Source organism: Acinonyx jubatus, chromosome C1 (assembly GCF_027475565.1).
Source record: "Acinonyx jubatus isolate Ajub_Pintada_27869175 chromosome C1, VMU_Ajub_asm_v1.0, whole genome shotgun sequence".
Taxonomy (NCBI): Eukaryota; Metazoa; Chordata; class Mammalia; order Carnivora; family Felidae; genus Acinonyx; species Acinonyx jubatus.
In genome coordinates, this window is record NC_069381.1 from 35,028,265 (window position 1) to 35,040,468 (window position 12,204).

The following is a 12,204-nucleotide window of genomic DNA, read 5'->3' on the forward strand; positions in this document are numbered from 1 at the left end:
TTGTGTCTGAAAGGGAGGGGAGTGTATATCAGAGAGGAGCATAAAATTGGCTAGAATATTTCAGAGAGGCCTGTTGAGGAAGATGGAATTTAGGTAAGCAGGGAGAAACTGAGAGGCCTTCAGCTTTGACACCAAAATATGGGGGAGGACAAAGACTCAAAACTAGGATGCTTAGGATTAAAGATTTAGACTTGCATCTTTAAGGTGAGAAGGCCTCTGAGGCCAAAAGGCCCTACGGTGCTCAGGGTTGCTCTGCATTCTTTTCTGAGCATACAGTCTAATTTTCTCAGGACCTTGGTGTTTCTTTTTTATTTATTTATTTATTTATTTTTTAATGTTTATTTATTTTTGAGACAGAGAGAGACAGAGCATGAACGGGGGAGGGTCAGAGAGAGAGGGAGACACAGAATCGGAAGCAGGCTCCAGGCTCTGAGCAGTCAGCACAGAGCCCGACGCGGGGTTCGAACTCACGGACCGCAAAATCGTGACCTGAGCCGAAGTCGGACGCTTAACCGACTGAGCTACCCAGGCGCCCCAGGACCTTGGTGTTTCTACCCATCATGGTGGTACCTACCTCATGGGACAAGGTCTGAGGTACCTGTGGACACTGGAGAGGGGTGTGGTATGGCAGGAAACTCTTCATTTGTCATTCTCCCTCACCTTAAACTACTAGGAACCCACTGCACAACCAATTCCTTGTCCCAGCCAGGGGCAATGCAGAAGAGAGAAAAGGGCCCATTTATTGAGAGAACACAATTTCTGATTTTAGAAAAATGATATTTTCTGTGATCCATGATTTATTCATAGAAAAGCACTGTGAGTTCACACACTTGCTAAAAAAAACGGCAATCGTGATACGTGATACAGAAATGGGAGTGTCTTTTTTGAAACCAACCTATTGGGGCTGAGAGGTTGTAGGGGCCCATGGCTGGACAGTAAGACTTAAGTAGCCACAAACAGTGAAAACAACTTACTGGTTAGTGTGGAGAAAAAAGAGACACAGTTTGTCAAAGAAGAACATAAAGCAGACAGGTCCTTAGTTCACATTCTACCTATACCACCCCTTTCCTATCATCCCCCCACCCCCAACTCGGGAACTAAAACGTGAAACAGTAAACACCAAGACACTGGCATCCAAATGACTCTTCTGAAAGCCCTCGCTACCTCCTATAACAATTCCAGGCTGAGCACAGGGGTCAGGAAGGTAGTAGGAACATGGTACACTGTGGATGTCAGCTAGGGCTAAGACAGGCATTGCCCACTAGGGGTAGAAACTACTCAGAAAGGGAAAGGCCAAATGCATTCCAGCCCCAGCCTCCAAAACAGTGACCAATGGGCAGGCAGAGGAAGCTTGAGGTAGAAAGGCAAGGGAAGAAAGCAAGTATAGGGCAAGAAGAGAACTGGAGCTAAAGGAGCCCCTCTTGGGGTAGAAGGAGACTAGTGCTTAGAAGCTTGTTTGGTGAGAGAATGGTGAGTAAGGGAGGCAAAGAGATGGGGAACGTGTTTAGCTGGTGGGAGAGGTGACGAGGAATGGGGAAGAGAGATCTGGCAAAAAGAAAAGGAACACATTCATGCAGATCCTCCAACAAATTCACAGACATACTTGCATGTCAAAATACACATAGGTACACGTATAAAGACACACCAATGGAGAGCAAGCATACAAACATGTTTTTACACATGCATCTGTGTATGCACCCCCCACTAAATGTGCACTGACAAACATGAACACACAGGTATGTATTCTTACATGTTGACAAATGTGTATACCCTCACACAGAAATCTACAGTCCAGCACACAGATATGTACTCACATGTACACACACAACTGACATACACATAAATATATATGCACAGACAGGTATGCACAGATCTATCTACACACACAGATACATGTACTTAGCCATACAGATACATACACACGCATACATAACTAGAGATAAAACCAGATACTCTCTAACACAAAGATGACCAGAGTAGATAAATATGAGTATGAGCTCAGTGGCCTCCCAGACCTTCACTCTCCCCTTGAACTTGTTTCTCAGGAGCTCAACAGGCTCCTAGAGAACCTGTGTGTAGCAGGAGCAAGAGCTTCACTGTTCTCATGGCTTCATGAGGCAAGAGTCTAAGTCCAGTCCTGGCCCTGCCCCTCTCCCACTACTGGGCTATAGATGACCGGTGTCTGCAGGCTGGGTTTCTGCATAGACTGGACCTGGGATTTATTATAACTGGCCGTTGTTCTCCCTGCCACCCCTACTCTTCCTCTGCAAACAGTATATACTCTGCAAGGGAAACCTGAGAAATGGTTGTGAGTCTCCTCAGAAAACAAGCCTATCTTCCCACCCACAGCTACTTCAAGTACCCATCAAATTAGAACCAGAATTATAAATAGTTACAACTTTACAATGTAATTGGCAACACATATACTATAGTATTTACAGTACCATAAATGCTTCTGTTTCTCTGGTTAAGCAATCCCTGAGACGGAACAGTGTTCTGTGTTTGCCAAGGGAGAGTGGGCCAATGCCCAGGACACGCAGGATATAGGGGCGTGAGGTGGCATGTTGTGGGGTTTCTGATTGATCTGCAGGGCCCACCAGGAACAGTGGGCTGTAGTGAGAACCTTGCCAAGGAAGGCATATTGGCTAGAGTTGGACTTTCCCATGCTTAGCCCTGTGGTCCTTTGGCTTCAGCCACAGGTGCTCAGAGTCCTCTCAGGGTGGACAAATGTTTTGGTGTCCTTGGCCTGACCTGTGGTACTTGGGAGCCCAGGCTGCCCTGGCAGTGAACTGTCTGCTTTCTCAGCCAAAGCGCTCTCGTACCAGCAGCATCAGCTTCTTCTTGCCTTTGTAGATTTGTTTGAGGTTGTCAATGAATTGGGCAAACTGCAGGTGGCCATCCTGGGGCAGCAGGAAGGTCTCCCGAGCTTTGCTCAGAAACTCAATGAACTCTCCGTAGTGGCGAGGGCTGATGTGTGTCAGGCGTGAGTGTGTAGTGTTGATATAGGCATTGATGGTGGCGTCCAGCAGCTGGCGGAGTGGAGCTTTGTCAGTGGACATGAGCTTTCCAGAGCTGCGGCGGCCTGGGATACCAGCCAGGCCAGGTGCAGTCACTGTGCAACGCCGCAAGATGTCTGAAAGCACTGTGGCACAGTGCACACTCTTCACCACAAGGGGAATGAGGGCCGCCAGCTCATTCTTGCCCAGAGAGTGGCTGAGGGCACACGCCCAGAGCACATCATTGATGGCCGGATGGGTATCCTGGTTGTAGGCCAGGTTGAGATGGCTCATGGCCAGAGAGGCCAATTTGAAGGCACGTAGCGGGTAGCCACGGAGCTCCATGTAGCGGGCAATGGTGAATAGTTGTGAATGCGTCATGCCACCAGTGGCAGCATCAATGGCGATCTGGTAGGCTGCCTCAAAGGCGATGTGGTCTTTCTCACAGAGTGTAAGGGCTGACAGGGCACAGCTCTGTGGATCCTTCATGGCACACTGTAGAGCCAGCGTGCGAGCACAGCTAGCTAGCTCCTCCCGCTGTGGATAGTCAAGACTGAGGCGCAGGATAGTGGTGTGGGATACAGCTGTGGCAGCCACAATGCTAGTAGCCTCAGTGGGAGTGAAGAGTGTGTACCAGCTCTGCAAAATGCTCACCAAGGCCCGCACACCTGTCAGGGAGAGCCTGAGCTCAGCCGTGGCCATCCAGGTCTCCATCCAGGTCTGCCCAGATTACCATCTGGGGTCAGAACTTGGCCTGCAGAGATGAGTTCTCCCTTTTCCTCAGTAGCCTTGAGATGATCTGAGGCAAACTAGGGAGCATCCCAGATGGCCAGACCCTGTTTGGGGTCTCTTCCCATCCCTTCCTTCCCCAAGTCAGAGGGTTGAAGATTTCTGCAGGTGCTCTTAGCGCCTCACAAGGATGGAGCAACAGAGCCTGTAGTCTACCTGTCCCAATGCAGGGGTTGCAGATCTGCCTGGGGGCTCTGGCTGCAGAGGGGCCTCTCAGGGTATAGTCTTATGCTGGGACATTGGGCTTTAAATGGGGGCCTGAGCCTCCAAGTTGCCTGAGGTTTTTCAGAGGCATAGACAGGGACTGGGACCAAACCACTGGGCCAACTACCGCCCAAGGGTGCACTTATATACTGGTGGCTGAAAATTCAATCTCTCATACATGTCTCTGATCAGAGGGTCAAAGTGCTGCTGACATCAGGGTATGTCTAAGCAGTGAGGGCAGAGCTTGGGCTAGCTAAACAAAGGACATCTTTCCTACCACCAGCCCCATCAGTAATAGGAATATGAGAGCTCTAAGTATTTGCTGTCTTGTCCCAAGAGTAGGGCCTAGGAGCTCCTGTCCCCTGGGGGTAGAGGGAGGTGGGAGACTCACCCACTTCTGTAGCACATGTTACCAACCACCGCACCATCTCCCGGCGCCTCCAGTTAAGAGTTGATAAGGTCATCCTCATCACCTGGGCAAAAAAGAGGCATTTCCAGTGGGCTAAGCTTAACTGTTAGGCCCTCTACATCCCCACATCCCCTTGCCATTCATTTATGCAACAAGTATTTATTAGTGCTTTAAGCAGCCATCTCTCTCCTGATAAGTAGACAGGTTTAATTTCTGCCCCACCCCTCCCACCAATCAGATAGAAGGCTTCTCTGATGACCTATAACAAATAAAGTCCTTATTATCACACCTTGCTTGATTTGACTTGGAGGGATAAGGAGGGGGTGGGGAGAAGATGGGGACCCTATGGAGCCTAAAGCTACATTTCTTCTGGCCTCAACTTCAAAATGGAGCCCAATTTAGAGAGTCTTCACCTAGAGGTCTAGCCTAAAAGTTGTGCTCTGGGGACACAGAAAGAACCGGACTTGGCCCATGCCCAGTGCCTCTGGGGTCTTATCTTTACCATTTATCACAAGGCCAGAAGCCTAAAGTGAGGATGACCCACTCCTCCTCCATACCTGTAACCCCAGCTCCAGAGCCACGTTGAGCAGGGTGCTGTCAGTACTACTGTCTGTGGGAGTAGCAATCTTGAATGCATCTTGGGCCAGTTTGAAGATGAGGGAGGAAGAATGGATGTGCTTCTGTATTGCTTCCAGAATTGTCCGGAGCCTCAGAGTGTCCCCTATAGGTGCCGAGAGATGGGACAGTGACAGGTCTTCTTTAAAGTCTCCCTGAGTCTACTGATCACATAGGTACTGGCTGAATTGGCTACTATCAATTCACTGAATGCTTCTGAATCCTACCATCTCTTTTGGGTAGACATGCTATGTCTCCACTAAACCCACTGGAGACTGCTTCCTTCACCAGGCCCCTGCATGAATTCACTTCTCTCTACCTTTTCATCTGTCTCTATCCCTCACCTTTTCCCCTCAGTCTCCTTAGGTCCCAGAAATAATTTTTACGAACACCTGACTTTTGAGAGCTGCTTATATAGGAGATAGGAAACCGCATTATTGTCAGAAAAGTATGCTAGTTCCATTGTTTGCTTCCCACTGCAGCTCCCTGGAGCAAAAAGGAGCTGGGCCACCACTTCTTATTTAGCAGGCAAGGATTCTATACAAAGTACTAGTGCAGAGACTTAAGAAATATACCACAGAGAGGGCATGTATACCATATGAAGTGAAAGTCACTGTATGAAGGTAGTATAGTATATGAAAGATCGGTGTATCTTATGAAGGAGTAAAATGTGAAGTGAAGATAGAACAAAAAGTAGGTCTTATGTCTGACAAAGAGGTGTAGTGGTAAGAGCATATAGGCTTTGGAATGAAATACATTGGGAATTGAACCTAGTTCAGCCACTTACTAGCTCAGTTTCTTTATCCATAAAACAGAAATAATAACCTTTAGGGTTGTTGTGAGAATTATAAGCAACCTGTATATAGTTACTATTCTATGATCCTACTTTTGTAAAAAAAAAAAAAAAGTAGTAGTAGTAGTGTATGTGTGTGCATATAAATGATTAGAAAATCTCCAGGAATATTTATACCAATGTCTTAGTAGTAGTTATCTTTCGATGTCAGAATTATGGGAGAGAGTACTTTTTTTTCCTTCTGTCATCTTTAAAAGCAATTTTTAAAATTAAAAGACTTCATGTTTAGGCAGTTTTAGGTTTGCAGAAAATTGAGCAGATAGTACAGTAAAGTACACTTCTTACATACTCCTATCCCCATTTCCCATTTCCCCTATTATTAATGTCTTACGTTAGTGTGGTACATTTGATGAACCTACATTGACATATTGTTATCATTTGAAGACCATGGTTTATATTAGGCTTCACTAAGATATACAGTTCTCTGGGTTTTAACAAAGGCATGGTATCATGGGCCTATCATTACTGTACAGAATAGATTCATTGCTCTAAAAATCTCCTGTGTTCTACCTTTTCATCCCTCTCCTCATTCCCCCTAAGAATACTGATCTTTTTTTTTTTTAATTGTCTCTATAATTTTACCTTTTCCACAATGTCATATACTTGGAACCACAGTATGTAACCTTTGAGACTGGCTTCCACCAACCAGTCTTAAGAACCTCAAGAACACTTAAGGTTCCTCCATTTCTTTTTGTGTCTTGATAGCTAACTTCTTTTTATTGGTAAATAATATTGCATTGTATGAGATGTAGGTTTATCCATTCACCTTTTGAAGGACATTTTGGTTGCTTCTAGTTTTTGGCAATTACAAATATAGCTGCTATAAACATTTGTATGCAAGTTTTTATGTGGACATAAGTTTCCAATTCATTTGGTAAAATACCTAGGAGCATGATTGCTGGATCAAATGGCAAGACTATGTTTAGCTTTGTAAAAAACTGTCAAACTGTCTTCCACAGTGGCTGCACCTTTTGCATTCCCACAAGCAATGAGAGTTCCTGTTGCTCCACATCCTTACTAGTATTTGGTATTGTCAATGTTTTGGATTTTAGCCATTCTAATAGGTATGCAGTGGTATCTCCTTTTTGTTTTAATTTTCATTTTCCCAATGACATGTGATACTGAGCATCTTTTCATATGCTTGTCATCTCTGTATCTTCTTTCATGAGGCACCTGTTCAGGTCTTTTGCCTTTTTTTTTTTTAAGTGTTTTTAATGTTTATTTTTGAGAGACAGAGAGACAGAGGACAAGCTGGGGAAGGACAGAGAGAGATGTAGACACAGAATCTGAAGCAGGCTTTAGGTTCCAAGCTGTCAGCACAGAGCCCGAGGCGGGGCTCCAACTCATGAGCCATGAGATCATGACCTGAGCTGAAGTTGGACACTTAACCAGCTGAGCCCCAGTCTTTTGCCCATTTTTAAATTCAGTTGTTTGTCTTCTTATTATTGAGTTTTAAGAGTTATGTATTTGGAATACGAGTTTTTTTTTTATGTTTATTTTGAGAAAGAAAGAGAGTGAGCGAGTGTGTGCAAGCTGGGGAGAGGCAAGAGAAAGGGAGAGAGATTCCCAAGCAGGCTCCATGTTCAGTGCTCAGCTCTACACAGGGCTTGACCTCACGACCATGAGATCATCTTCTGAGCCTAAATCAAGAGTCGGACACTCAACCGACTGAGCCACCCAGGTGCCCCTGGGATACAAGTTCTTTATCGGATAAATGTTTTACAAATATTGTCTCCCAGTCTGTGACTTGTCTTTTCAGTTTCTTAACAGTGTTATTCACTCAGAAGTTCTTCCTTTTTTTTATTAAAATTTTTTAATGGTTATTTTTGACACACACACACACACACACACACACACACACACACACAGTGTGAGCGAGGGAAAGGCAGAGAGACAGGGAGACACAGAATCCGAAGCAGGCTCCAAGCTCTGAGCTGTCAGCCCTGAGCCAGACATGGGGCTTGAACTCACAAACTGTGAAATCATAATCTCAGCCAAAGTCACATGCTTAACCGACTGTCCCACAAGTTCTTCCTTTTAATGAAGTCCTACTTTTCAATTTTTTCTTTCATGCATTATATTTTTGGTATTGTATCTAAAAAGTCATTGCTAAACCCAAGGTCTCTAGATTTTCTATGTTATCCTAGGTTTAGTTTTATGTATTACCTTTATACCTTTGATCTATTTTAATTTTTATGAAAGGTGTAAGGTAAGGTCAGTGTCTATACATATTTTTTTTTCTGCAGGTGGAGGCAGTTTTTCCAGTACCAGTTGTTGAAAGGACTATCTTTTACTTCTTTGTCAAAGATCAGTTTGCTATATTTGTGTGAGTTTATTTCTGAGCTCTCTATTCTGTTCCATTCATCTAGTTGTCTACTCTTTTGCCAATTCCATACTGCCTTGATTACTGTAGCTTTACAGCAAGTCTTGAGGTTGGGTAGTGTTAGTTCTCCAGCTTTGTTCTTCAATACTGTGTTGGCTATACTAGGTCTTTAGCTTTTAGAAAGAGTTTTTCAGTATCACAAAATAACTTGCTGGGATTTTGGTTGAGACTATATTGAATCTATAGATCAACCTAGGAAGAACTAACATAATAATAATAATGAATCTTCCTATCTATGGATACGGAATATCTATTTATTCAGATCTTTGATTTCTTTCATCAAAATTTTATAGTTTTCCTCATATAGATCTTATATACATATTTTGTTAGATTTACTAAGTACTTTTGGGGGGGGTGCTAATGTAAATATATTGTTTTTATTTTTATTTATTTTTTTTAAAAAAATGTTTATTTATTTATTTTTGGAGAGAGAGAAAGTGAGCAGATGAAGGGCAGAGAGAGAGGGAAAGAGAGAATCCCAAGAAGGCTCTGTGCTGTCAGTGCAGAGCCTGATGCAGGGCTCCATCTCACAACTGTGAGATCATGACCTGAGCCAAAATCAAGAGTTAGACACTTAGTGACTGAGCCACTCAGGTGCCCCAATATATATTTTTTCATTTCAAAAATATTTTAAATGTTTATTTATTTTTGAGAGAGAGAGCACAAGCAGGGGAGGGGCACAGAGAGAGGGGGACAAAGGATTAGAAGAAGGTTCTGCGCTGATGGCAGAGAACCCAATGTGAGGCTCAAACTCCCAGACTGCAAAGTCATGACCTGAGCCAAAGTTGGATGCTCAACCAACCAAGCCACTCAGGTGCCCCTCTATTTCAAATTTCAATTGCTCATTGCTGGGATATAGGGGGGCAACTGACATGTATTATATATAAAAGTCAATTGCCTTCCTATATACATATTTTTTCATATATATAAAAGATGTTTCTTTTTTGAAAACTGAAGTATAGTTGACATAATGTTACACTAGTTTTAGGTAAACAACATAATGATTCAACAACTCCTTAAGTTATCACAACTGTAATGACCATCTATCATATAATACTATTAGAAATATAACACTATTAGAAAACCCCTGATTATATTCCCTATGCTGTACCTTTCATTCCACGATGTGTTCATTCCATAACTGAAGTCTGTACCTCCCACTCCCCTCTACCCATTTCGCTCATCTCCCCGCTCCTCTCCTCCTTGGTAACCACCAATTTGTTTTCTGTATTTATGAGTCTGTTTCTGCTTTCTGTTTATTCATTTGTTTTGTTTTTTTAGATTACACATATAAGTGAAATCATATGATAGACTTTTGTTTATACAGATTTTAAATTTTGCATAAAATCTTTCATTCTTTTCTTTCTTAAAATTTAAATTGTAGGGGCGCCTGGGTGGCTCAGTCGGTGAAGTGTCCGACTTCAGCTCAGGTCACGATCTCGCGGTTCGTGAATTCGAGCCCCGCGTCGGGCCCTGGGCTGATGGCTCGGAGCTTGGAGCCTGCTTCCCATTCTGTGTCTCCCTCTCTCTGCCCCTCCCCCGTTCATGCTCTGTTTCTCTCTGTCCCAAAAATAAATAAATGTTAAAAAAAAATTAAAAAAAATAAAATTTATATTGTAGTTAGTAAACATACAGTGCAATATAGGTTTCAGGAGTAGAATTCAGTGATTCATCACTTATATACAACACTCAGTGCTCATCACAACACATGCCCTCCTTAGTACCCATCACCCAACTAGCCTATCTCCCACCTACCTCCCTACATCAACCCAAAGTTTGTTCTCTATCATTAAGAGTTTCTTGTGGTTTGTTTGCCTCTCTTCTCTCCCCTGCTCTTCCCATATGGTCATCTGTTTTGTTTCTTAAATTCCACATATGAGTGAAATCATATGGTATTTGTCTTTCTCTGACTGACTTATAAAATCTTTAATTCTTACGGTAAGTAATCTATAGGCTCCAAACTAGGACGTTTTAAGGGAACAGGTTAAAAGTATGCGCAACATGTGGAATACCTTTAAAAAAAAGAAAAACCCTACATTTAGAAAGCTGATTTTTATATATTAACCTTGTATCTTGCAACCTTGTTATAGTAACTTATTCTACTTTTTTTGAGTCTTTGGGATTTTCCACATAAACAATCATGTCATTTACAAACCAAGACAGTTTTATTTCTTCTTTCCTAATCTATATACCTTTTATTTCCTTTCTTATCATACTGCATTATCTAGAACTTCCAGTATGTTGAATGGGAAAGGGTGAGAAGGAACATTCCTATCTTATTCCTGATTTTCAGGGGAAAGCATCTAGTTTCTCTTCACTAAGTATGATGGTAGCTGTAGGTTCTTTGTAGATATTCTTTATTTTTTTAAGTTTATTTATTTATTTTGGAAGAGAGACAGAGGGAACAAGAGTGAGTGAGCATGAGTGGAGGAGGGGCAGAAAGACAGAGGGAAAGAGAGAAAATCTCAAGCAGGCTCTGCACTGTCAGCAACGAGCCCGATGTGGGGCTCGAATGCACAAACTGTGAGATCATGACCTGAGCAGAAATCAAGAGTCAGACACTTAACTGACTGAGCCACTCAGGCGCCCCTAGATTCCTTATAAAATTAAGTTGATTCTCTTTCTTTTTAACTTTTAAATAATTTTAAAATCATTTTTTATTTTTTAATTAAAAAATTTATTTTTGAAAGAGAGAGAGACAGAGAGACAGAGCATAAGTAGGGGAAGGGTAGAGAGAGAGAGAGAGAGAGAGGGAGATACAGAATCTGTAGCAGGCTCCAGGCTCTGAGCTGAGGGCACAGAGCCTGTTGTGGGGCTTGAACTTGTAAATTGCGAAATCATGACCTGAGCTGAAGTTGGATGCGCTATCAACTGAGCCACCCAGGCACTCCAATTTTTAAAAATTTTTATTTTAAGTAGGCTCCATGCCCAACATGGGGCTTTAACTCACAACCCTGAGATCACGAGTTGCATGCTCTAGCAACTGAACCAGTGAGGCACACCAAGTTGGTTCTCTTCTATTCCTGGTTTGCTGAGTTGTTGTTTTTATCATGAATAGGTGTTGGATTTGGTCAAGTATTTTTCTAGCATCAATTGATATAATTCTATAATCTTCTTTAGTCTGTGGATGTGATAGGTTACATTAATTGACTTTCAAGTGCTGAACCAGCCTTGCATATCTGGGATAAATCCCACTTTGTAATGGTATATAATTCTTTTTATACTTCATTGGATTCAATTTGCTAATACTTTGTTGAGGATTTTGGTACTTATATTCATGAGTAATACTGATCTGCAGTTTTCCTTTCTCGTATTGTCTTTACCTGGTTTTGGTATTAGAGGAGTAATGCTGTTCTCATAAGATGAGTTAGGAGGTGTTCTCTCTGCTTCTATTTTCTAGAACAGATTTTAGAGAATTTGTATCATTTATTCCTTAAAAACTCACAAGTGAAATCACCTGGGCCAAGTGCTGTCTGAAAGATTACTGATGCAATTTCTTTAATAGATACATGCTTATTCAGATTACTTATTTCTCCATATGTGAGTTTTGATAGATTGTGTTTTCCAAGGAATTGGTCCATTTCATCATTGAAGATAACAAATTTGTGGAAATATAATTTCATAATTTTTCTTTATCATCTTTTTAATATATAGGGGACTCCTGTTTCATTTATGATATTAGTAATATATATTCTCTCTTTTTTTTCTTGGTTAGCTTGGCTAGAAGTTGGATCAATTTTATTGATCTTTTTACTTTATTAAAAATTTAAAAAAATTTGGGGGGCATCTGGGTGGCTTAGTTGGTTAAGTGTCTGACTTTGGCTCAGGTCATGATCTCACGGTTCATGGGTTCGAGCCCCACGTCGGGCTCTGTACTGACATCTTGGAGTCTGGAGCCTGTTTCAGATTCTGTGTCTCCCTTTCTCTCTGCCCCTCCCCTGTTCATGCTCTGTCT

At 42.4% G+C, this 12,204-nt stretch overlaps 1 protein-coding gene across 1 annotated transcript in view; it reads right to left on the minus strand.

Annotated features, from left to right (window-relative positions):
- Positions 1 to 1,657: 1,657 nt before the first annotated feature.
- The window catches only part of ZSWIM5 (zinc finger SWIM-type containing 5), a 240,203-nt gene continuing 229,656 nt past the window's right edge, over positions 1,658 to 12,204 (minus strand). The window contains exons 12-14 of the mRNA XM_027059344.2: positions 4,956 to 5,119; positions 4,381 to 4,462; positions 1,658 to 3,664 (exon numbers count right to left, since the gene is read on the minus strand). Of these exons, the coding sequence (XP_026915145.1) occupies positions 2,802 to 3,664; positions 4,381 to 4,462; positions 4,956 to 5,119 (1,109 nt within the window). The 3' untranslated portion in view covers positions 1,658 to 2,801. The remainder of the gene's footprint in view (positions 3,665 to 4,380; positions 4,463 to 4,955; positions 5,120 to 12,204) is intronic.